Here is a 24,804-nt window from a genome sequence, read left to right as displayed (position 1 = left end):
TTATCGACCCCTTCCTCCACATCCTTCCGTAGCCCAACCTCACTCTCCTCATCACTTTCCGCCTCAATATCCCTCAATAAATTCTCCAAACCCCCATCATCATCTTCCCCTTCATCTTCCCCCTTCCCCTCATGCTGATGCAACTTCACATTCACAAACATCGTAAATAGCCCCAAATCATACACCACCCTACAAATCCCGGCCACCAAAAAGGCAATCCAGAATCTACCATTCCCAGCCAGTATCCCCGTCACCGTCGGCCCCACACTCATGGCCAGCGTCCGCAACATACTCGTAATCCCCATCACCCCCGTCCGTTCCTCGGGTTTCACAACCGCAGCAATAAACGACGTCCTGGGCGCTTGGTCCATTGAGTTCAGCGCAGCGCGGAATAGCAGAAGTGCAACTGTCCATCCCACGCTTTGTGGTAGTGGGATAAACGCCGACGCAATGGATGAAGGGAGGTGGGTGAACACCATTGTATTGATCAATCCGATGTGGCGGGACAATGGACCTGCGAAGATGCTGGATACAGCGCAGAGGAACTGGGACGCTGATGTGATGTCTCCTAGTGTAGCCTTCGGGAGGTGGAATTTTAGGTCGACGTAGTAGTTCATGAGAGAGTACGGGACCATCCCGTCAGCGAGGGAGTCGATAGCGAGGAGGAACCAGAGTTTGTACATGACGGAGCGGGTTTGGGGGGATATTTGCGCGAAGCGGGATTTTTTCTGCGGGACGGGTTGGAAGCGAAGGGTTTCAGGCTCTGAGCATGCTCGAGTTCTAGGGTCGACGTGAAAGTCGGTCGAAGAGGGAGATATTGCATCGAGAAGAACTTCTTCTTCTTCCCCATTTCCAATTCCACCTGTATCGCCTCTCCATCGTTTTTTCATCTCCCGTTTCTCCTGCTGGATCTCACATCTCGAACTCATACCCAAGCAGCACACACACCCCAACAGCCCAAACCCCGCATATCCCCAAAACAGCACATGATACACCCTTCTCATCCCTTTCTCCTCACTCCCCCAATTCTTCTCCAACACATGCACCACCCTCCCTGCAACCTCTGTACCCACCGCATTCGCCATATTAGTCGCCATAACATACCAAGTCAAGACATCACTCCTAGTCTTCTCACCTGTCAACCCACTAAGCACGCTCTCTTCCACTGCGCGGAACGGCCCACAATCCGCACCCGTCACGCTAATAACGCCCACCACGGCCGCCGCCAACAAGATCCAGAAATTCTCGGACAGCGCGAAGACCGTGCCGGAAAAGACCATCATAGCAGAGCCAAAGAATAGGATGCGGCGGCGGCCGAGGGAGTCTGCGATCAGGGTTAGGAGGAGGGAGAGCAGAACGTCACCGAGGAGGGTGAGCGTCATAAAGGCCCCGATGAGAGTGTCGGAGAAGGAGAGGGTGGAGAAGAATAGAGCGAGAATGAGGGAGGGGATGCCTGCGCTGAACATACGGAGGCAGCGGAGTGTGATGATTAGATAGGCATCGCGGCCTGTTTGGTGCAAAGAGGGGACTCCCAAGAAGTTGGAGATTCGGGACGAGAGCATGGGGGGCGGCATTTTGGGTGCCTGAGACTTCGAGACCCGATGGAGCTGGGTCCTTTATACGGTTCACGTGACTAGGATATAATTGAAGACGGGATGCAGGACTGATAAAGACAAGATTGGGAACAAAGAAGGCCAAAAAGTACACGTTATATTAAACAACAGACACCTACGAATTTCCTGAGTCATTCTTTGGAGCTCGGATGACTCGGCATGAGCTTACATTCTGAACTAACCTGTTATTTCGTACTGCGTGTTGTTCTGAAGAACGGGAGTGGTGGAGGGCATGCTTTAGGGCAGGAGGGCCGATGTTCGGTGTAGATCGGGCGTCGGGTATTTGTTACCCCGCATTCAAGGACGACGTCATTCGCTGGCGCGGTTGCGAGGGCTCGGAGACTTTGGTTGTGTCGTGTGTTGATGTTGGGGAAGAGGTTGGGGAGAGATGTTATGATGGGGCTGTTGTAAGCGAATAGATATCCTCATCGTGATAGACATCTAAGCAATATCACATAACCCTAACCTCCTTAGCGACAGCATGACACAATTCGATCCTTACACCTGCTCCGCTCAAAACATGAATCCAGAGCCTCTGCGTATCGCTCAACCGATCATTCTCACTCTTGACTTCTGCAAACATGACCTCGCCCTTCTCTTCATGCCAGAGGAAAAGATCAGGGACACCACCACCTCTTTGCCCGTACTCCTGCGCCATGACCTTACACACGGTCGCAAGCGCTTCTCCGTCAAAAAATCTCGCTATCTCCAGGAGGTCTACCAGCTCGAAGGTCCAGTCTAATCCGACGACACAAGTCCGGCGCTCATGATGCTCATCCCAGATTCGCTGGATCAGGGCTGCCGCCTCGCCGTTCGAAATTGCAATTAACTGATGGTTGATCTCCGAGATTCGGGAAGGGAAGAAAGCGTCTGTATGGAGATCTAAAGGGCAAGTCTGGAAGGGCGTTTGGAAGACATTGGGGACGTAGGTGAAGAGCACATCGAAGAAGAGATAGGCAAATAAAGTGCGGACGATGCCCCCCTCACTATGATAACCCTTCCACCCCAAATCCCTATAATGACTTAGACACATTTCCTCAACTGAGCACTCTCCGCCTTCTCTCGCATCGATCCAAATTGTCTTCGCTCCTTTTTTTCCAAAGCTAGGGTGTGGTGAGCTATTACGTCGGGAGAGGATACTCTCTCTTTCTATACGTATCCCTTCAACTGTTACCTCGACTGGAGCAGCGAGTCTCACATGTGTGAAATCATGCTGCGCGCGTTTTGCGATTTTGAGTGCTTTTTCGAGCTTCTTGACTCGTTTCTGGAGATCGTAATGATGAATGATGTGCACGAGATTGTCCTGGAGACCGTCTTCACAGGTCCGCAGAGCAACCCTCTTCCAGTGCCTTTTTTGCGCCTCGTTGTCTCTATTCTCGTTTGGAGTAAGAGACGCAATATAATGTTCTTCCAGCAACGCTTTTCGCTGATACCAAGCCCCGCGTCGCGAGTGATGGAAGAGCCGCTGTGCGAGGAGTTCAGACAAGAGCTCGTATTCGCGCTTGTAGTCCTTCTGTTTCGCGAGAACAGAGGTAGCTTTGTGAATGATACGCGTGTAGACCCATGCTGGTGACAGCCGGCGTAGATAAGCTCCTTCGCCACTTTGATAAATGCTGTCTTCCTTCCGCTGTTCTTCTTGAAGGAGGATGTGCCAGCGTGGATACACTTCTTGGAAGATGTCAAGGATTTCTTGAAGCCCTGCTTCGGTGGGTCTTCCATTGAATTCGAGGATATAGTCAATGCGGAATTGGACTCGTATCGAAGCTTCAAACTCGAGTAGAGAGGAGCGAGATGAGAATATATTTGCGGAACGGGAGACTATGAATTCGGGGAAATTGCGGCGGGAGATTTTAGCAAGGATGATGGTTGTAAGAGATTTCTCAGTCCACTCAGTGGAGCGGTAGAAGACGAGGTGGACTCTCTCGAAGAGTTTGAGTGGTGCGCAAGAGAGGCGAATGCAGGGCCCGGTTTCGGACATGATCTTGTGTGTGAAGTGGGCGTCGCGGTTGAAATCTGAGATGCTGACTCCGCTGGGCTCGGGATCGGGAGTATCGGAGTCTAGGCCGGAGGCAGATGAGCGCCTGGAGGATTCTGTACCTGATCTCTTTAGGCCAACGTAGCCGAGTCCGACCTGCTTCTGACTTGTCTGTCGAAGAGATTTGAGTAGCTCCTTCTTGTTCTTTCCTTGCACTTTTGCGTCTTTTGCAAGAGCTTTTAGTTCATCTAACTTCAACAGGGACGACGCTTCCTCGAGTGTATTTATCTCGACTTCGGATTTGTCCGCGAATGTGAAAGCAGAGCCCAATGTTGTCCCAGCTGGGGGTTTCAGCTCGCCAGGATGTGATCCCTCTTCCGCCGAGGATATAGGAAGATTTCTGATACGTTGTAGTATCTCAATCGCAGATTCGAGGTCCGATATATCGCTATGATAGCCAAGGTTCTTAATACGATGCCAGGCAGCGGTCTTGCGGAGGAAAAGGCGGACGTAGCTATAATCGAGTTGGTCTCAGATCTAATGGTTCCTTCATCATGCTGCGTTGCACAACATACAGATATTGAGCTTCATAGCTCAGTCCCCTCCACTGCCCGAAAACCTCCATCTCGGCCTCGTCAAACAAATGGCTCTCCTCGTCTAGCACCGTATCCAATGCCAAATTGAACGCGTCCACATATATTGAACTCTTGCCTCTGATCCATTTACGGTCCTTTAACCGCCCTTCAGCGGACTCGGTGTCTTCGTTCTGCGACGCCTTGAACGCCTCATATTCTTCAATTGCCTCTGCGTCCGTCTTGATGGGAGGCAAGGCACTCTCCAGGCCCGTCTTCATCGTAGGAGGCAACTGCTCAATTTCATCCCCATCCTCATCCTCGGAGTCTGGTACCACACGATTCCCAAATTTGGGAGATGGGGGTGTTGTATCCGCTTCGGGCGCATCGTCATTGAGACGGAGACGTTTGGGGGGACGCTCTTTGTTACCGTCGAAATTTGTAGATTTGGGGTGTTTGATCAGTTTGCCCAGCATTGAGTTGTGTTTGGAGGGGCTGCGTGGAGACAGAGCCATTGTCGTGAGAGACAGGATGGAAGTTCACCCCTCGATGATGCCTAGCCGAGACGCGTCCAAGCGCAAAACGCGAAGTCACAAGAACTGCGGTACTAGTCTCAAAGAGGCTAAGTGGGACACATCGGTTAGATATTAGACGTCTCAACATTGAATTGTGGCTTTAGCATTACGATTCTATTCTGTCTATTGGCTGTGGAAAGCCTTTTCTACATAATTATAGATTTCTATTAAACAATGATAGGTATCTTGCAGCCACTAAATGCTTCCTCAAATGAATAAAATAAGACAAATCTTAACCACCCACTACCTCCTCTATTTCCCTGTCTTCGGGTTTGCTGGACAACCTAGGCTTCTTGTCCCAATCTCCGGGACACACAACCCTGAAAACAAATTCCCTCCATATGACGCAGTCTTCCCAAGCCCAGACTTGCTCTCGTGTTTTTGGTTGATATCGCAAATACCGTTACAGCCCGTGCTGCCCAGACGATTATCACAAGTGGGAAGACACACAGGTTTTTTGATAGTGAGTGTTTTAGAGCACTTGACGTTGATTGTCTTGCACCTCGCTGTACCCTCGCATACTCCACTAGGGCAGAGCACGAAAGTATTGTCGCCTTTGGGCTTGCCAGCGCCGTCCTGGAGGCCTCCAGTTGGGTTAGATTCAAACTCAATTTGCTGAATCGCGGGTTGAGTGAGAATCGGAGGGCTCTGAACCGACGGCTTGGGAGGCGCTTTCGGATTCGTGTTGTTAGTGGTGGAGTAGCCTGTGGAATCCTGGACGCAGAGTGAAGGGTCGATGAAAGCCGCAGTAGCAGTATCATGCCACAGCCTTGTCGCGTTATATAAATTCGAAAGGGTGTAATATATCCGGCAATCGGCGGCCTCATACTTGAACTGCAAGGGGGTCTTATCATCCTTCCGAACTTGGTCGCGGAGATTGATCCCAGCAAATTTGATAAACATTCCCGTCTCGCGCACGTCGGGTAGGGAGCCATTCACGTTGTCGTCGACCCACTCATCAATACTTCTGGAGAAGCTGATGTCGGCATCGATGGCGTTAGCGGAGTAAAGTCTTGCCCCGCGGTTCCCTCCGACTGCTTGCATTGGGCCGGTAGTTGGGCGGCCACCTGCGACGATCGTGCGTACTCCGACTCGTGTCATCATTTCGACTAAGAGGGAGCAAGCGGAAGAACAGAGGCCGTCAGTGAGAATGACAATCTGTTCCGGCTGCCATGGGCGATTGGCCTTAGAAAATCGCGACTGATCACCAAGATAGTCAAGTGGGATCCATTCATCAAAGGCAGCTGAATCGAAGATGTCGTTGGCTAGATCATACTGCTCTGTCAACGTGAAGGAGTCTCCATTGTCATCTACAGGTCCCTGGTATTCCTTCCAACCAGTGAAGTTCTTCCCCGTAGCAGCATTGAGTCGATCCGTAATGACCCATTCGTTGGCGGCGATCTCTTGTTTGAAGGTAAGCTCATTATCATTGGATTCGTCGAGAGAATCCCAGAAATTTGAGGTAGACGAGCCGATAAGGTTGGCCATATCGAAGCTGCGCCTTCGGCTACCGGCAAACGGAATTTGGTCTGGGAAGAAGCTCTTGAATATAGTGTACGCAAGGAGGGTGGCCCCCCCTTTGTTTTGCTGAAGGTCGATAATGACTCTGGTGAGATTTGCCTGAGACGCATTTCCAATAAACGAGCTGACCGCGTCAGAATAGTTTCCAATCGAATCTGGAACGATGTCAAAGCTCGGAAGACTCAGGATGCCGGTGGATATATCGTTATAAAAGTAACCAGTAACCAATCCAGTTCCAAGGACGCCAAGATCGCTTTGCGCAATGTCAGGATTCGAAGGATAAGCTTCAAGGCTATCGATAAACCATGAAGTAGGAGCTGGCGGGGCATCTGGGATCTCGGGTTCAACGATGGTGCTTGAGTTGAACGACGCAGGTAGCTCGCCAAGGACGAAGTAATTGTAGAAATCTCCTCCAGTAGTCAAGGGGCCAGTGTAATTAGCCAGCTCATTGTAGATAGCAATCCAAATGGTCTCGATCTTAGTGGTGTTCTCGAAAACGAAAGTTAGGTTCTCGCCGGGATAGAAGGTGCCGGACCCAGCGAACATATTTAAACCTCCCTGGATATCCAGGGCCGGATGAGACATGAGAGCGTTCCAGTCGGCATGGGGTTCAACATTACCCCATGAGTTGAGCGCCGCATACTGAGTGAGGAATTCAACAACTTCCACGCCGTTAATAGTCTTCAGAGGAGATGGTGTCCAGCCTTGTTTTGGGCTATTAATGATGTCATCTAAAGCTTGATTAGTTGAGTCGAAGGATGACTCCGTAGAGTACATACCGGTCATGTAGACCTTCGGTGGCTCCTTTCCGTCGATAGACACAGACGCGATTTCGTACGGACTTGCGAATGAGAACGCCGAGAGGGCACCAGCCGTAAGTTGCACATGGGCATCGTGCATGGCATATGTGAGGAGCTGAAAGTCAGCCTCAAAGGCATACTGGTTAGTGTAGAAACCCTCATTGATGTGTTGTTGGATTACTGCCAGGCCTGCCTGGACATCGAAGGCTGGTTGCTGATACCCCGTGGGCGGGTTCTTGAGATAGGCGAGTGTGCTTTGGAACTGGATAGTTTCATTCCAGTACTTGACGAATCGTGAAGCAACAGCTGGGTTGAAGGGAACGCTGGTGAGACAGGCATAAGCATCACTTGCCCAGAAGATGTTGAACCCTATTTTGGGTTAGTGATGGAACGAAGCTTTTAATGAGTAATGGATGGTCTAGCTAATTTGGACTCTTCCGGTACTCATGAACTTCCATCACGCCACGTCCACGCGTCGGCTCTGCTAGGAAGCTGGGGCATACCTTCAGGATCGTTCACTGCATCCACGATGTCGCCGCATATCGTCGGGTTGGCAGCAGGAGCGGCTGCAGTCGTCGAGGGATTTTGTCGTGGAGAGATCGGTTTCGGCAGGGAGCGCGAGAGACAGCAGCCCACCAGACCAAAAACTGAAACAATCTGAAAGAACAACATTTCACACTAAAAGAATGAATGAACGACGTTCCGTCGAAGACAGCGAAATCGATAATGGCGAGGCTCCTCCATTTTATTCCCAGGCATGCACGACGTCCCAATTTCTGAACGACCCGCGTCTGATCCTTCATCATCAAAGCTAGCCACAGTGACGATGTTACTAGCTGGATTTTGGGGGCGAGGATCTCAAAATAGCCCCCATACAGCCCCTAAAATTTTCCCCTTGGGGGTTCAGCCCCGTTTTGCCAAGCCACTTGATCAGATTAATCCCGGCTTGAGGAACACCAATTCACACAGGAGGGCGATGCAAAGCCGCCATGGAATCCGGTCCGCTGACAGGTCCTATCTCTCAATTCCTCTATCGTGACGTCCTCCAAGTTTCAAGAATTTTCCATCGCGGTCGGAACACCGTGTTAAGTGTGAAAAAAATATTCTTGCATTGCAAAGGAAGCAGATCTCTCACACATGGAAAACCCCTTGCCGATTTCAAGGCATCCAAGTTTAGGAGTGTCTCGCAGTCTTTCTACAGACATCTTCGTCGATATTTTTGATTGGTTCTTCACACATCCGGTATTCGACCGCTGGCAAGGCAAAGGCGTGAATTGGCAACTCCACTGCATTGGTGGACCGGGCTCGGGAAAGGTAAGCATGTCACCCCCTAGAGAAAAACTACGGTGAGTAATCAATATATGGCGAGCAGACGACTCTGGCAGCACTAGTTGTACACCACCTCAAAGGGAAGGTCCACAGTGAGGGCATTCCCGTCATCTCATTTTTTGTGCAGGAAGACGTTTATGAGCATGAGACGGCTTTTCTAGAAGACTTTCTCGAAATCCTCTACCGTGAGCTTGGAGCGTATGAAGCGTGTACCCAGGATGATTCGAGCGCTTTTCATTCCGAGTACGCCTTCGCGCGGTATATGGATCCGAGCGGCGGTAGAGCTAGGTACCGGATCCATCTTATTAGGAAATCTGTCTATTCGCGTGTTTCAACCATGATGCAATCAACACCTATTTACTTGGTACTTGATGGTATTGATCGATGCAGCCCTACCTTGCGCTTTCTACTGGAGATGGAACTCCATGATCTCCAGCAAAGCGGACTAAGTATTCTGCTCACCTCACGTCTCGCAGTATATGAGCAACTAGAGGCAAAGTGTGATCACCAAAATCACAATGGCGCATCGGACGACGAAGAGGTGGACCTCGACGCCAGAGAAGCCCTAGACTTGTTCCTAACGTGTCGCTGCTGCGAGAATGTCATGTGCTTCCCGTGTTTTGAGGAAGGGAGAATCTGTGGAGAATGGTAAGTTCTACTTCGACGCTAAGAATTTCTCGTTAATGGCTTTCTCAGTGGCACCAACGACGAGCTACACGAACAGTATGATCATGTCAATGTCCCTATCGGTATACCGGACTCCCAGATGAAGAAATTTGTTGCCTGGGATCTTGAGCGAGAGCATGGAGATCTCGGGTTGAAAAGCTCAGTGCACCAGAAACCTCCACTATCAACCCTAGGTGTATCGATACTCTCAGACCAGACACCCAATAAGGCACTGGCCCTCGTCCAAGAAATTGTCCGTAATGTCTACGGAAACATTGGCTTTGCTAAAGCACGACTGGATCTTGTTCATGAAGCGGAATCACTTGAAAGAGTTGAACAACGACGTGATCAATTGCCCGCAAACATTATTGCAATCTTCGATGCCGGTCTTAAGCAAATCGAAGCACAGCCGGAAGAGCAGCGCGACCTAGCGTTAAAGTCGATCGCTGGCGCGGGCCGCACATCTAATGGCGTACCTGTTCCAGAGCTGCAAAGATGGCTAGGAGAATCAGTATCAGCGCGGATTCGAAGCGGTGAGGATATCCTGCAAGCGGCCAGAGGCTTCCTATTCTCGAAACTTCGAGACGATCCTGCCAAGATCTACCTCTGTCATCCAACTTTCGTATACTATGTGGTAGAGAGATACCACGAGGGTCTACACCGCGCAAATACACAGTTGACTATTGACGAGGCGCCCAAAAAGGGCCCAAGTCGTGAGATTCACTTTGGGCTGACAACTGTCTCTGAAGAGCCACCCAAGATCACACCCTTCAAGATTTCCAGGACCATGACTGCAATGGAATCCCCACAGGAGGTGCGAGCGCCACGTTTGATGTTCCGGAATGGCACCCGAGCCTGGAACTAAGCTTCATATGTAACCTCAAATACCTTTAGCGCTGACCTTCCCTCAAGTTTTCAATCCAACCAGAACTTCAAGCCATACAGAGCATGGTATTTATCGGGTGGCAGCCCCTCACTTCTATGCGTTTCCTGCAACCTCCTCCAAGCATTAGGATCGACTTCGCGAAAACGTAGTGCGCCAGTCCTATGAAAGTGATAATTCCCAACATCCTTCAGGAGGATCCCAACGCCAGAGATGAGGATATCGGCTTCGTCGATCGCTCCTTCGGGCTCGTTGTCACTATCATATTCATCCCCTTCTTGGATATCATGAAGCTCCCCTGATTTGTCCCTTTGAGGTGTATTGCTGGGATTGTTGACCTTTTTGGCTGACAAAACGACGAAATATGGCTCCATATCCACTGGATTTTTTAGCTTAGGCTTTGTATCAGGAAAGGCTTCGATTTCTACTCCAGAAAGTCCATCCAGCTTAAGCAACCACTTCTTCTTCATGTCGTCCCATACTAGTTGGCCACGACCCACATGTCCCTGGATTTGAATTGATTCGTTGTAGAATTCTGGTTCTGCGTCTGAATCCACGTCTATCTTCTCCGGACTTCTAGTCCTCTGCTGTCCTTGCTGGTCTACTTCGTTTTCTCGCTCTCTCTCCAGCTCCTCGCGTCGTCTCTGAAGCTGGACATTAGTATCACTCATCCCCCTAGTATATGCTGGCGATTCTCTCTCGCTTTCCGGAGGAGGTGCACATCGTTTGACGCCCTTTAGATCAAATGCCAATGGACGGCGATAATGGTCCCGTACCGTAAAGTGAGGCACGTCAGTGAGCAGAAAGTCGGGTACCACTATTTCACCATCCATCGAAGCCCACGACCATGAAGGTATTTTCCTCTCGAGATTCCATGCCGTTGATTCGCTTGGACGCAATTCGAGTGTGGTTTTTGCAACCCTCCATGTAAGTTGGTCCTCCAAATTCTGCTGCCACAAGCCATTTCCATACGCTACGCCCATCTCATCTCGCACAAGCTTCGCAATCCCCCACATAGCAATCTTTTTATCGGCGCCTTTAGTTAGCGCACAGTTGGTGTATTTACGGACTGCGGTTTTCCAGAAGAACTCGAGAGAGTCATCGTTCGCACCGGTTAACGGTTCATGGGTTTGTCCGGATTCTTGGAGGCGTCCGCGCCAATGTCGGTCCGTGCCTGCCGCTCCATCCATCGGCTGTGGCAAACCCCCAGGAAGGGATTCGCAGGCACTCATCGCAGGACAATCCCAGAAGATCTGCCGATGAGCGAAATGCAAAATACGCGGCGCCAGCATGCGTTCTAGGATTGCCGTCAGCAACATCGTCACAGAACCCGGAGCTCCGAGACCTACCCTGGAACACCCAACCCCGACGATACAGGAACGTCTGCAACAACTCGCTTTCCCACAGGTGCTCTGACACGACTCTCCATGCCTTGCTTCCGAACATGGCTGAAGGCGTTTCCGACTGATACCTCACGGGCACGACATCTTTAGGCTCTCGCCTCCGGAACACGCCCCCCGTGCTGTCCATAGAGTCAACAATCGCAATGTTACAATAACTGTTCCGATACACCTGGTGCATTTTATTCGCTTCATCCTTAAAGTCTCCATCTGGGCCTTGAATAATGCATAGCGAATCAATCCAGATGTGTCCCACATTCAAAAACCTAGCCACTTCGATCGCCTCCTGGAAGTTCTTAGGAAAGAGATCCCAAGGCACGCCTTCGGTCTTGAAGCGATCAAGGGTTCCCGTACGCAGTGTGATGAATTCTTTCACGCCCCAGCAATGCGAGAGCGAGACATACGGGCCGTTAATGGGTGTTAATTTGGTTTCGACCACACGGATTGGACTTTCGGGCGGCCCGCTAATGTCAAGAAGACGCGTCGGAATGAAACGCTCCGAGGAGGATTGGCCTTTGCGACTTTTGTGGCACCCCGGGTGCGTTGTGTTGCATATCTCGATCCACCGTGCAATATGGTGTCCACCTGAGATTGCTGGGTCGGTAGATGAACCAAGTTCTTCGATGGTGGGAAGAGGCTTGAGGGCTGGATATGGAGTTTAGCACAGTCTCACTCGCGTATAAGGTTGGGAAATGAATAAAATCTATAAATCCACCTGAAGTGTAGTACTGATGTTGTGGAACGGTGCATTCCGGAACGGAACGATTTCATATATCGATGAAGATGAAACAAAACCAAATCTTTAAAAACTCACCCTCTTCAGGAAAGAAAAAGAACGTCCTTGTAGGCAGTTCCTCTGCATCCTCTGCTTTTGTCCTCAATTCCAAATTCTCGTCGCCATTTGCAGGTCGCGGAATCGGTCTAAACCTAACAACCACAGTCTCTAAACTCTCCCTTATCTTCGCCAGACTTCGAATACTCCATCGATACACAGGCCAAAAATTTTCTCCCCCTAGCTCTTTTAATCCCGGTGCGAAAGTCGCTATATCTTCCTGCAGTGTATAGCAGAACAAACATCTGTTGTTAGAGGCATGCTTTAGTAAAGCGTAGGATTCGTGATGTGTACCCCAAGACTGCTGACTGTCGAGGATATGCGATTCGCAGTACGCGCAGAGCTTCATTGTTCTTTCCAATCCCCCCCTTTACAATGGCTCTGCAACTTACACTTTTGCACGGCGATAGGCACAAAAGTTACGTCAGCTGCCACAAGAAAGCCGTGGTCCGATACAGACATGAAGTTATCAGTGGGGCGAAAACGACCCTGGGAACAGCTTTATACGAATTGGGACAATGGGCATTGCCAAGCTTTTTGGCAATTCTGTAAGCTTTTACAGGGGGCAGGGGTTCAGCCGCAGTCAATGCCGACTCGGTTGCGTTCTGCATAATCAGCCTTGCGGGACGGAACGGTTCATAATGGGGCGGAAAGAACGTGGAAGGGTTTGAAAAGGATTTGTTGGCGAGGGTGCGATTGCCCGGCGCTATTGGTCAGGCAAATTCAGCTCGCCCTGATGGTTTTTAGTGTGAAAGAATGCATTCATTTAGTTACTAGCCGAGCGTAGGGTTGATGTTGAGGGTGTCTTCAGGGGAGGATGTTGTCTAGAGGTTTGTCTTAATGGTGTTGTATTTTCGAGTTTCATTGAGAAACACAGTTCGCAACAAAATCCTTTCTTCTAGATGACGAACCTAGATGAGGTTTGATGGCTGACGCAGGAATACGCTCACTATGGAGATTTTGAAGACCTGTGGAGCGATGGTGGGGTGAATGATGTCAGTCAGCCGCTAATCCTTTTGGGGATAACAATGTGAACTTTTCCAGCCTTTGGCCTTCGCAGTCATCAATTGATTTCGGAGGACTATTCCAATATTGTACCCCGCGGTGTAGAGGCACTACTACAGAACAAGCGTCTACAGAACAAAAGCTCAACGTGCAAAGCTGAACTAATTTTTTTGAGTCAATGTTGAGTAAGAAGTTGAGCTACTTCTGACACCAGAAGATGGTTCTGGAGAGTAGTTCAGATGTGGCCCGTCATTTGGGCAGTTTCAACCGACGAAGAATTGCCTAAATCGTAGGAGTCTGTGTCAATCCCTTCCACTAACAAATCGTGCTCATCACATAAGTCAGGTGATACGAGTGTCCGTTTCTCTCCTCTATAACAAACATGACTACTTTGTCTTGCACGACTCACGTATTGGTTCTTTAGTCGGTGAAGAAGAATACTACCTAACTTGTCGAGAACCCGAATTTCCATCATGCCAGCCCAACTCCATCTCAATTACGTTTTAACCTTTGAATTACTTCCTTTCCCAGCCAGCAAACTAATACTTTCACAGACAGCCTAAGCCTCCATGCAGACACCCTTCGTGCGCAAATTACCCCATTCAATGCTTGAATTCCCTCCACTCCTAGCCAGAGAATTAAAACCAATTCCATAGACCACCCAAGCTTCCATTCACAACCTACTCACAAACGAAATTACTACCTCTACCTTTTAAACATCCTTCAGCCGACTAAGCGAACTTCCAAGCCCCAGAATGAGAATTGATGAGGCTAATCTACTGTATCGGGAGCTAGGTTAAGTTCTATTACAACCAGGAGGCAGGCAAGGGAGCAGGCAAGGGGGCAAGGTTTACAAGGCAGAACGTTCACTTATGTAGATAGCACGTACCTCTTTTGAAACTTCTTCGCTTACGTCCTGCCAGTTCTCGCCTGGCTTCTTCTTCTCGTTATGGTGTGCGACAGTGACAATGTCAAAGCAATGACCCGCCCAGACACCTTGATGTATCTCCTCGTTATAGTCAACGAGGCCGGTGTCGTCGTCGGTAGACCAGCACGTCCGAGCAAGAAGAACATCGCCGAAGCCGAGGTTTTTGATGAAGGGACCATGGATGTGGTTTGACATGATAGCAATCCCATCGGCGCGCACAAATTCTTTCGTCGTGAGATTTCGGAGGATCCAGGGCTGGTCAATGGGATAGAACACGGAGTCTTGAGCCAGTATCTGGCCACTGTGTCTCGCTTGTGAGATGCTGCTAATGAAATCCAGGCGGGGGTTATATCCTTCACGCATGAACCGTTTGGGAAGGAGAATATCCTCATCGATCTCCCTGTACCAGTTGTCCCAAGCAACTGTATCGGCATAGTCCGTGTGAGGGGCAAGATCGCCGAGTCGGAAGTCCTCGTCCTCGTCTTCTGTGAAAAAATCTTCTGGGAACAGACACTCAGTGTTCTCGCCAACACATGCAATCTTCTTTCCTGCCCAAGTGCCAAGCTGCGACATCCACCATTCGAGAACGTAGGTACGACCCAAGTTAGCGAGATTGACATTTGACAGACTCAGAGCTGCAATATCGCGAATACTGTGAAGATTCTCGAAAATCATCATTTGCAATTCCCGAGGCATGCTTGCCAAGGGGGAAACATCAGGTCGGAGTTGCGCGACGTCAATAGCGTTGTTCTTAGACATGATAGTGTCATTCAACTTGGTAGAGCTGTCGTTGTTCACACCTTCACTCTCACTTCTAGTGGTATCATCTATAGTGTTGTTGGCCTTTTGGATGTGACTAGGGGCGTTGGCGTTGAAGTTGAGCTGGTGTGCCCCCAAACGGGCCATCTCGCTCGACGAATCAGTACGCTCCGCCCTAAGGCGGGCTACCCTAGCAGTATGCCTGAGTCTGTAAAAATATCAGCAGTTAGAAGGTATCATTAGCTAAATCAATGTTCTCACTGCATCTCCGCACCGAATTCTCCAGGGGCAACCGCGACCTCCGAGTGTTTTCGCTTCCATGACCTAGCAAATTTGATATCGCCAACCGAAACCACTGGCTCAGTGGCATCCGAAAGTCCATTGGTACTATATGTACATGTCAGTCGAACAAGAGACTTCATAGTGATAAGGGCACTCACGCAAGTCTTGGCTTGACCGGGACAGCCAGATGAAGGACAATGGGATCCAACGACTTCGCAAGAAAAGCCTGAGCAGGCGACATGAGGAGGTCATAGAACTCCCCTAGCTCTGGTGCAACGAAGGCAAAATCTTGGGCCATTTTGCGCTAAAAGAAGTGAAGATTAACACGAGACTTGAGACGAATAGAAACGGTCAGCTACCTAACACTTCTCGTTCATGGAATGGGTAACATACCTTGAATGTAGCAGTTATGCCGTATAGAAACAAGTGAAACAGAACAGAGAATGAAGGTGTGTACCTTGAGGAGGGCCAGAGGTGGAGGGCGAGTGCTTTATGTGGACCTGGGTGGCAAAATGCCACGTGAAGTAACAAAGCTATGCCAGATCAGGTCAGCACGTCACATCAAAGCGGAGGACGTGAGAGCTTTTTGAAGCCGCGGGTAGCTGTATGTTTGAGAGAGATAGGTATTTCACTCCAAGGGCAGTAGAGGGGGAGGAGTGGGTGGTTGATAGTGAAGGGATTCACTTATAGCCCCAAACCCAGGCATATCACCAAAATAACATCACTGGGCTCGGGTAAGCAACTTTTCACACTACCATTCCGTAAATTTCACTCACCAACATTTTGGTGTGGAATATGGGGGCTCTGTATTTTAAAGTAGTCGAGGACGTGTTTTGTTTGTTTGCGCCAAGACTTACAATTAACACTGGAGCATGATTTCTGTCATGTCACATATAAGCTCAAAGCTGCAAGTATTGTTAGGAATAGGGCTTCAATCATATGCTCTTTAATTCATGTTATTGCGTTCCCGGCCCTACAAGTCTGCTACCTACGAATATATTGAGCCGCCACGAAGTTGATGTTCGGTCTCATCCACCACCACGATGGTATTGAACATAGAGCGGCCGAGTCAGGCATCTACTTGCCAGATTTGTAGGTAGATTGACCGTTTCCAGAGTTGTAGTAAGTCGAGCCCTTCCAAAGTAATTAGTTTAATGCTCAGAACTGACATCAAATAAGACACTGTCAAATAAAGGACACTATTCCTCCGAGGCGGACGACGCTCATCTCAAAATGTTCATCTAGTCCCCTCTATATATCAAATCGAGCCCAGACGCGCAGTATATGAAAGGTTCTAATAACTCACATTGGGGTTACTGTAGTAGTATGACCCGTTGCTGTTGGAGTAGTGGTACGAATTGGAGTTGGAAGCACCGGAGCCGTAGTCGCGAGAACAGTAGTGGTTGCCCTTACCCAATTCATTAGTCACCATGCACGAGTATGGGAGAAAGTTTTACTATATGGGGTAGTATACCTGGCTGTTGGTGCCAGAGCTCGTCACGGTGTATCCTTGCCCACCAGAGCTACCGCTGCTGGTGCCAGAAGATCCTTTAGTCATGGTGATTGTTTTGGAGGGTTCGAGATCTGAATTGAAGATGTAGTCGGAAATTGGGTCTTGAATGGCTGTGAGGTTGTGGTGAGACGAGGAGGGAACAGAGGGAATTGAGCAACGGTGGCGCCACTGCCCCTCTTCTACTCCCTTTCAGCTTGCCTTGCCAAGAACACATGAAAGCCAAAGGGCTTCTTCGATGGGTTGTCCAATCAACTCAAGACTTGGCGTCCCACACGAAACCTAATTTCCTTGCATCTCAGCCCTCAGACCATAATACACCACTTCTCTTAGTAACCCATACTCTACTCAAGACTATAATACGACTCACCTAATGCGAGAATTGAGGCCATTCATGTGAGAAACCTAGCTGAGGCGCGTAGTGCAACATCGCGTTATCCCGTGACCAATCTTCCAAAGTCATCTTGGATGTTATTTCATCCATTTCAACAGTCTTAATCCGGATGGAAAGTGGTCGGACGATAGGACAATTATCTCGTGGTTCCAGTAAGGATCTGTTGCCCCGTCAATGATTCGCCGTGAGTTCAGAGCACGCGTGCACGCCGGGTCCGCAACAACACCGCCCTGAAGATGAAAAACTCAGGGCGAGTCTCGATGCCAAGTACTCCAGGTTTGTCTTCCAATTGACGCAATGCAGGCGTCGGATGTGGTGACATGAGGTGCGGATAAGGATATAAAGGCGGGGTAACAAAGGTATTGGGATGCAAGCTAATCCCTGGAACACCATGCCTCTATCGCGCTAGTATTCCGAGTCCTCACGAAGTCATGTGATAGGCTAACCAAATAAGGGAGCTTATATCTGCACGCCGAGAGTGGGGTAAATGACTTTTGCTCATGGACATTTCGAAGGTTGGACGTTCATATTGCTGCTATTGCCGTATAGACTCCAGAAAAGAGTGAAGTCCTCAATTTCCACCTTTTCGCTGCCACAGCCATTTCCCAGTTGGTTTCTCATCACCCCCAAAGGTAGGACCATCGGATTTCAAGTCAAAAGATGAGGGTGTGCTACATGAAGTTAGCGGTAAATTTTCAAGAGGAGGGAGTAGTCACATGTTGGAATCCATCCCAGTTCCTAACTTCTTCTCACCGAAAGAGAACCTGCGGCCTCGGAACCACCAGCGATTGACCTCTTTGCTCGGGTTATTGGGCGCCGGAGCAAGGCACTGGTAGAAGAATGCGTCTGCAGGCAACATTTTGGAAGCGATATGAATAGCTGAGTTTGATTGAAGAAACAAAAGAGCGGGTCGCATCACCTTTATCGTCCCTTTATGGATCTTCAACCCCTCCGCATCCACATAACTGGGATTTCAACCATGGTTCACATGTTCACATGAACATTTCATCCGCTACAGTTGTGGAAGATCGCCTGTGTAATGGCGGTGCTAGCGCCATGGCGGATCCGTAGCTGCATGTAGTCAGTCGGCGACTTAGCACGTTTTTGGGGCTTCCCCAGTGGGCTGAACGCCAAACAAACCAAAAGACAATTGTTTACGGAATTTTAGAATTCAAACGAAACAGACAGATCATGGAGATGTACACGAAGAAGCAAATAATGCAATACCAATCTCGAATGAACAAGCAATCCCAGCCCTAGTGGAAGAAGGAATATGATGGCTCTTTGCTTTCCACTTTTACAATCTCTCATCTTTTGCCGGGCCCTGGAGGACCGTGTGTGGCCTTTCGTTTTCTACCATCCTATTGTTTGAGCCCATCCAGATTCGACTTAGTAGGAAGATCCATCCCTGATTCATAAAGTTAGTTTTCCTCGCGCGCCTCGTAATTGTGTCCCTCACCAGTTTGAGTAATGAAGAGAGTGTCATTTGGAGCAATCGGGCCTCGTCACGATGACAGTAGTTTATTCCCCAGGTTGCTTTCTCCCGTGCTTGTTATTTTATATCCACCATCATCGGAACTTCCGATGGAGTGTGAAGTGCCACTAGAAGAAGACTTTGAAGTGTTCTTCGATATTCTTGAGCTATTGGCGGTAGCTTCGGCGAAGGAGAAGTCGAGGTCGGTACCCATAGTTCCTGATACGCGCTACCATCGGTGTGGACTCGGGGACCTTCCTATCTTGACCCCGCGAAAATGGCCATCTGCAAACGACCAAATGACGAAAACACTCGTTGAAAGCCTCAGCCAAAAATGGGAGCTCATACTCCGATGGACACTTTAATTCTGTGGATTTCTTCAATCCTCGCAATCGTCACACCATCTCTCCTCACCTCCACAAACGGCACGTCCTCTTCCCTTCTACTTTTTTGTTCTTACAACCACGCCAAAATAGCCAGATGACTACCGCGAAAATTTGCAACGACGCAACAACGCCAAGGATAGTGTAGGTAATCTCACCGTTACGCTGTCTCTCTTCATCCGGAAGCCGCCGAAGAGTAATAGGAACCATCGCGGAAAATGGAAGTATTGTCGAGCTTTAAATGCAGAATGAAGTGATGGTGAAGACGTAGGGTCTCCTGGTGAGTTGGGGCGTGTGAAGATTAAGCAGGATGCGGCGCAACAGGCTGTGCCGTACACACACAAGTCGGAGCTAAGCACTTTTCGTAACCCCCGTTTCGGCTTCCACTTAAACATTTGTATTTTACCTTCGTCTTCAGCTGTAAAAATTGAATTGTGAGTAAACCATTGCTTCCCCATTCCAATCTGCCTACACATCTGTCATTTAGCACATGCTCTGCTCTTGTTTATGTGCCCTTTTCTCACCCTCGTACACCTGCATTATCTCGTGCGCTACGGCGTTTGTTCTCAATTCCATGATGATAGATCCTAGTCGAGTATTCAAAAATTCAAGAAACAAAGTACCCAAACATTTCCCAGGAACTTTAGGTTAATAAACGAGGTAGGTAGCATTCAGGCTCCGTGTTGATGGTCGAAGACAAGCGGTCCGCATAGAAGTATTTGTGCGCAATGTTTGCGGGAGTAAACCGACAACTGAGCTTGCTTTTCAACTCAACTTATTCTTATGTACTCTTCATAAGGTAACGTGGGGGTATACCGTCACTAATAGCCGTCCAGTGAAATGACTACCTCCCCCTTCCTTGGCCTATCTTCCTCCATGTATAAACTTAGCTTAGCAGATCTCAATTCCCCCTGCTGCCTCCAGCCCTACACCTTGAATACTCAATTATCTCGACTTAGGACCACGAGGCGGTTCTCCAAGCTTCTGTTCCTGCCTCTCGGGCCTCCTTTCCCTTCGAGTTTCCGTGCTCTTCTCGGCACAACGATCGATCAAGATGATCCGGGAATAATTGACCAAGGAAAACCCATCCCCGAGAAAGAGTTCATCCCTATTTTTGGGTATGATAAGTGCTTCTAAATTCGCCCAAAGGAGTAAGACCCCTTTTTTGGTTTGGATTCTCTGTCTGCACTCTATTACCGTTTCATTCCCTAATTTCAAACTGAACTCATCCAGCAAAATTTCACCGCCAATTACATGAAGTCGCACAGACTGATATTGGCAGCGACACATTCTACGTCTTTATCCTTCCCGAAGAAGGCGTTCACGCCTTCTATCTTCCCCGTAACTGCTCTTTCCACATCCCCAGAACGGCTAATACATGATCTGGACCGCACATGAGCCCAACTTCACGACACCCAGCGAGACTAAGGGAAGCTACCAAATTTTTGTCAGTGTTTCTAGCATTAAAGCAGATCTCCACAGTGGTGATTCCAGTCCTTTTAGAGACATCTTTTATCGCAGAACTTAATGAGGGTTGGTTTGCATTGTCCAGACAGCTATACGAGTCTTTCATGTCAGCAGAGGGGCGGTCATTAGTTCAATGGCATATGGATTATCCAAGGTGCTATGTCTCAGGTTCATCCTCTTTTATTACCATAATCAGTTATATCATCTTAGCTTAGCGGCAAGGTGCTTCTATGCCTTTAGGTATAAAGTTTCAGGGCCTAGTACCCTTTGTCCTTTTCTTGTTTGCTACGATGCTACTAAACACATCCTGCCCAGTGTTTGTGCTTCACAATGGAGTCCAAGCTACGTAAAACGAAATTTCAATATGAACAGCCGTAGCGATTATGCCGCATCGATTATGACGCAGGCTCCCACTCTGTGGACGAAAACAAACAGTCTCGGAAAAAGCAACACGGGTCAGTTCTCCCCAACGTTTCACTCGCCTCAACTCCCTCTTATTTTCTCTCCACTGGATAAAGCAATGGCATAAAACCAAGCAGCTAGTCGTCTCTCACGTTCCCTTCATGGCTCATTTACCATTCCTATATAAGCCCACCTTGTCCAGTCTCTTTCCTACTACTTCCCCGATTACATATTAAAACATCATCAACTTCACCAACACTAGTACAACCATGCGCTTGGTAAAGGCTCTCCTCTTTTTGGGGGCACTGTTTCCTACCGCCCTCGCTGCTCCCGCTGATGCCTCAGTCAAGCAAGATGCATTTATTCAGGTCATTGGTCACCGCAACCCGGCTACATGGGGGGGCATACTCTCACTATGGATACAACCCATGCGTTCCCATCAGTCCAAACGCGTAAGTCAAATTTTGATCATCTCTCATTGCAGTCTTTCGGCCCAAATACATCTCTTTGTATAATTTGAACTGCTTCGATCGTTCGTCTTAAATGATAGATAGCAACGTGACAGTCGTAAACAACGATACACACTGTACCTGTTGATTCTATTACCTCTTATTGCCAACTAAGCCTTCCATGCATATCCCACAAGACATGTAATATCAAGGCCTGTGGGTTCTACCCTAGAGCCAAGGCTTTGGACAAGGTGTCCGAGCAGGTTTGGAACATCGAACTGAAGGGGCGGGTCGAAGATAATTTGGGCGCTAACAAGGGAAGCGACGATGAATGTACTATCTAACATCTTGTCGCTTGTTAGTTTAACGGAAGACGCGATTGAGTGCAAGATTGTTTCGAGGCCGTTGAAGCAAGATCCACTATTCCAAATTAGGGTACGAGGGTGAGGAGTGAATGTGTTGGCCCGGATCCTTGCAACTTAAATGGTGCCTACTCATTTGCTAGAAACAATATCACAATGAAGGCTCTATTACACGGTCTTGTGACTTACAAGTACCTAAAAAGGACGGAAATTGATCTTAACGCCTCTCTAGTGGCCAAGAATTCCACCAGTGAATCGCCATTCGTGATCCTCATAAGCTTTTTATGCAAAGACGAGGTTACAAAACAGCAACAGCAACATGGCGACTTCCAAAAGCTCAGACTTAATGGTGGGAAGGTCTTTTTCTAACATCTTAGATTATTATCTTGTTATCACTTACGAGAACGCAATCAGACAGTCCGACCAAAGGAGAAAGTATTTATAAGACACATAAGAGAAGGAAGGCTATCACTTGTATGATACTGGAACGAACCGGCTTTACACTTCAATACCTTATGGTGAAGTTCACTATGTCTTCGTTGGAGGTTTAGATAGCTATGAAACGCCTGCGTTAATACCTTCCTCGACAATGGCCTTTTGCCATCGTCTCCTTTCCAGGCCCAGCTGTCTCTCTTAGGCTCACTCTTTCCAGACAGCTCTCGCCACGATACGATCGCCCATGAACCATACCCAAGATGCTCGAAGAATCGAAATCCACAGCACCAGGCACACCCATGAGGCACCATACCGCAGCATCGATATTTCTAAAACAAAAACTACCCCAGTATCCACAACCTGGGTAGGAGACACTAAAAAGCATTCTAGAAGTGCGGGGAAGAGGTTGTGAAATATAGGCTGGTGAAGAACCCTAGCGAAATGAAACGCAGAAGAAGAGCCGTGTTGACGTGTAAGTCCATGGTTTGTTGATATGAGTAAGCTCCAGAGAATTTTGTGTCAGACTTGGAGAAACTAGAAGCATGCGGAAAGGGGAAAATGCGACGTGCGGTGTCTGTGGGAGAATCGTATATGACAGTGAATGAAGGTTAAAGTCCAGAGCCAAGAAGTTGAGGGCGCGTGCGGTTCACACATTCCTGTGCCGATCGACAAGATCCCCATGAATATCTCTCATACCAAGAAGCGGTTCAGCTGTCAATTCAGACACTCGTATGTGCTCCTTAGCCTCTCTTCATCGGTGGCACTCCATGCTCCTTCCACTATCTTCCTCTTTTCGTATTCCACATAGGCGAAAGTGAGCGTAAACACTACGGCAGAGAACAAGACCAGAGTGTCGGCAAACACTCTAACCCGATGCGCCCGCCGTGTTGCGCACCACCACACCCGCCGCACCAAACGCGATACTTTGCGCCGTAACTTGTCGACATCTTGCATGATACTATCGAAAGCCATACTAGCGCACTGGCATAGTTCTGAGGAGAGATCACGGAATGAGAGGCGAGTGAAGAAGCGAAGAGTGAGGAAGAAGAAGATAACGGAGATGAAGTCTTGTTCGTCCATATATCCTCGCGGGAAGGGTTCACCCTGGCGCTATCTAGAAGAGTTTGGCTTGTTGGTTTTAACACGATTTCTACTCGAGTCCCTCTTAGCAGATATTTCGAAATCTCGAACGCGGATGTAGATACCGGTACCGATGTAAAGATAGCAATTCGAGGGCGAATGTTGATATGAAGACAACGAATCGGGGATGTTCTTTGGGGGACCGGGAATCTCACGTATCATGGATTGCAGCTTCCCAGAAAGGTGAGCAGGTTCGTCTGTAGAGTGTAGCTTTAGGAGAAGGTGCGTTCGTGGCCAGACTAAATAGTCGCGATCGATTCAGCAAAATCAGAATGAAAGTCCCAGCCCCAAACTCCCTTATTCACCTACTCACTATTTGGAGAGTCCGGCAATTATTCTTCGCTACGAAATGAATTTGCTTATTGATACTCAACTGCAGAAATTATTAAGCTCTCCAACCACACAAAACGACCAGCGCCGATGACATGAAGGCATTCGTCTGAGTATTAAGATTCTACATCAGTCTCTCGGAATTCCGTACTCACCCTGCAGATCACCACACAGTACTATTTCTTCTTAGAAACATCCTGTTGTCAAAACTCTCCCCTGCTATGGAAAACATTACTCGCTAATTGATATAGTAATAAAAAGCTAAGTCACAAGGCTACAACTGACCTTAGATAACGGGGCCTTTAATACCACTAGTTATAAAGTTCTACTAAAAGGCCGCTGTGCTGAGTCCACTCGCAGCACACAATGCTCGGAGTAGCCTATTTCGTCTCCTGCTCGTGGTAGAAATTCGAAGAGGCTATTGCTATTACCACGTCTTGTCAGTGTATGGTCATTGCACAGCAGAGAAACGTGCAAGCAGCGTGGCCAACAGTACGTAGTACGTTACGTTTGAGCTTTTCTCTGCCAGTAACTTCTCAATTTGGTAGTACTTTTGTACGTAAGCGGTGAATTAATTAGCAAGTACGTAACGTAACAGTAACTTCTTAAAATCCTTATACTTTTGTACTTTTTGCAAGAAGTTTTGTTAGTCTAGGTTAAAATTGTTCTAGGAGAAGCTTTTTAGCCTAGATAAAGTCCCCTAGAGTAGTTAATTTACTCTTTACAGCCCTGTAACGTAACTAGTTCTTTTAGAGCTGCAAAGCCTTAATTATACAACCTGCTAAGCAGTTTTTATTAATTGTAACTGTCCTCCTGCCTCTAGAGAAGGCTCTCTTACAGTTGCAGCTTGTTAAGAGTATATAGAGGAAATTAAGGGCGATTTTAAAGAGTGTGGGGTAGGAGTAACAACTAACTTTAAGCTACTAAGTAAGAGGTAATTAGAATAGTAGGGATCCCTCCTTAGCTATAGAGAGGTCTTTAATGTAGCTATTATAGTATTGTTAAAGCTCTGTTATTTTCTGCTGTTTTTTGTATAACCTTAAGCCTATAAGAAGGCTTATGTTAACAGAGAGAGTTTACTTATAGCCTTTATTATAATACTTGCCACTAGGGAGCTTATGCTAGTAAGGTTATAAATTTTTTTCCTTTTTATTACCCTCTGTCTTTTTATTAATATAGTCTTAAAAAACTGCTTTTATTAAAGCCTTAGCTTACTTATGCTATGCTAGGTGCTTACGCTAGTAGTCTTTAAACTAAACAAGTTATAATTAAGGGTTAAGAATAGTTGCAATAGCGCAGTATAATATAGGTAAATCTA

The 24,804-nt window shown here is 48.2% G+C and overlaps 8 protein-coding genes across 8 annotated transcripts; 2 read left to right on the top strand and 6 right to left on the bottom strand.

The window, feature by feature from the left end:
- BDR25DRAFT_335649 (MFS general substrate transporter) lies at positions 1-1,574 on the bottom strand (the record flags this gene model as incomplete). The annotated part of the gene is made up of 2 exons (XM_033693035.1): positions 1-14; positions 44-1,574. The coding sequence occupies 2 exons, from the start codon at positions 1,572-1,574 to the stop codon at positions 1-3; spliced, it is 1,545 nt and encodes a 514-aa protein (XP_033545131.1).
- Positions 1,575-1,987: 413 nt separating this feature from the next.
- On the bottom strand, positions 1,988-4,675 carry BDR25DRAFT_266103 (uncharacterized protein; the record flags this gene model as incomplete). The annotated part of the gene is made up of 2 exons (XM_033686959.1): positions 1,988-4,102; positions 4,164-4,675. 2 exons carry the CDS (start codon positions 4,673-4,675, stop codon positions 2,065-2,067), a joined length of 2,550 nt encoding a protein of 849 aa, XP_033545130.1. The 3' UTR covers positions 1,988-2,064.
- Positions 4,676-4,848: 173 nt separating this feature from the next.
- BDR25DRAFT_305255 (uncharacterized protein) lies at positions 4,849-7,782 on the bottom strand. Its single transcript, XM_033690374.1, has 3 exons — positions 7,560-7,782; positions 7,036-7,425; positions 4,849-6,987 (listed from the first exon to the last, which is right to left on the bottom strand). The coding sequence occupies exons 1-3, from the start codon at positions 7,726-7,728 to the stop codon at positions 4,988-4,990; spliced, it is 2,559 nt and encodes an 852-aa protein (XP_033545129.1). The 5' UTR covers positions 7,729-7,782; the 3' UTR covers positions 4,849-4,987.
- A 411-nt stretch (positions 7,783-8,193) lies between these two features.
- BDR25DRAFT_232351 (uncharacterized protein) lies at positions 8,194-9,916 on the top strand (the record flags this gene model as incomplete). The annotated part of the gene is made up of 3 exons (XM_033685407.1): positions 8,194-8,370; positions 8,429-9,033; positions 9,082-9,916. The coding sequence occupies 3 exons, from the start codon at positions 8,194-8,196 to the stop codon at positions 9,914-9,916; spliced, it is 1,617 nt and encodes a 538-aa protein (XP_033545128.1).
- Positions 9,714-12,611, bottom strand: BDR25DRAFT_266096 (HET-domain-containing protein). The gene is made up of 3 exons (XM_033686958.1): positions 12,149-12,611; positions 11,284-11,979; positions 9,714-11,231 (listed from the first exon to the last, which is right to left on the bottom strand). The coding sequence occupies exons 1-3, from the start codon at positions 12,513-12,515 to the stop codon at positions 9,967-9,969; spliced, it is 2,328 nt and encodes a 775-aa protein (XP_033545127.1). The 5' UTR covers positions 12,516-12,611; the 3' UTR covers positions 9,714-9,966.
- A 1,410-nt stretch (positions 12,612-14,021) lies between these two features.
- BDR25DRAFT_232891 (uncharacterized protein) lies at positions 14,022-14,462 on the bottom strand (the record flags this gene model as incomplete). Its single annotated transcript, XM_033685424.1, has 1 exon — positions 14,022-14,462. One exon carries the CDS (start codon positions 14,460-14,462, stop codon positions 14,022-14,024), a length of 441 nt encoding a protein of 146 aa, XP_033545126.1.
- A 1,523-nt stretch (positions 14,463-15,985) lies between these two features.
- On the bottom strand, positions 15,986-16,799 carry BDR25DRAFT_305254 (uncharacterized protein). The gene is made up of 3 exons (XM_033690373.1): positions 16,615-16,799; positions 16,447-16,548; positions 15,986-16,274 (listed from the first exon to the last, which is right to left on the bottom strand). Exons 1-3 carry the CDS (start codon positions 16,696-16,698, stop codon positions 16,218-16,220), a joined length of 243 nt encoding a protein of 80 aa, XP_033545125.1. The 5' UTR covers positions 16,699-16,799; the 3' UTR covers positions 15,986-16,217.
- Positions 16,800-19,408: 2,609 nt separating this feature from the next.
- On the top strand, positions 19,409-23,580 carry BDR25DRAFT_358013 (uncharacterized protein; the record flags this gene model as incomplete). The annotated part of the gene is made up of 24 exons (XM_033695878.1): positions 19,409-19,429; positions 19,486-19,520; positions 19,598-19,736; positions 19,826-20,019; positions 20,051-20,099; positions 20,135-20,242; positions 20,301-20,348; positions 20,454-20,590; positions 20,684-20,785; positions 20,829-20,966; positions 21,033-21,279; positions 21,325-21,362; positions 21,417-21,470; positions 21,504-21,662; positions 21,725-21,930; positions 21,985-21,998; positions 22,042-22,207; positions 22,238-22,380; positions 22,454-22,478; positions 22,519-22,592; positions 22,624-22,811; positions 22,836-23,174; positions 23,218-23,347; positions 23,419-23,580. 24 exons carry the CDS (start codon positions 19,409-19,411, stop codon positions 23,578-23,580), a joined length of 2,916 nt encoding a protein of 971 aa, XP_033545124.1.
- Positions 23,581-24,804: the final 1,224 nt, after the last annotated feature.

Source organism: Lindgomyces ingoldianus, assembly GCF_010093535.1.
Source record: "Lindgomyces ingoldianus strain ATCC 200398 unplaced genomic scaffold BDR25scaffold_26, whole genome shotgun sequence".
NCBI lineage: Eukaryota > Fungi > Ascomycota > Dothideomycetes > Pleosporales > Lindgomycetaceae > Lindgomyces > Lindgomyces ingoldianus.
This window is presented reverse-complemented; position numbering and strand designations above follow the sequence as displayed.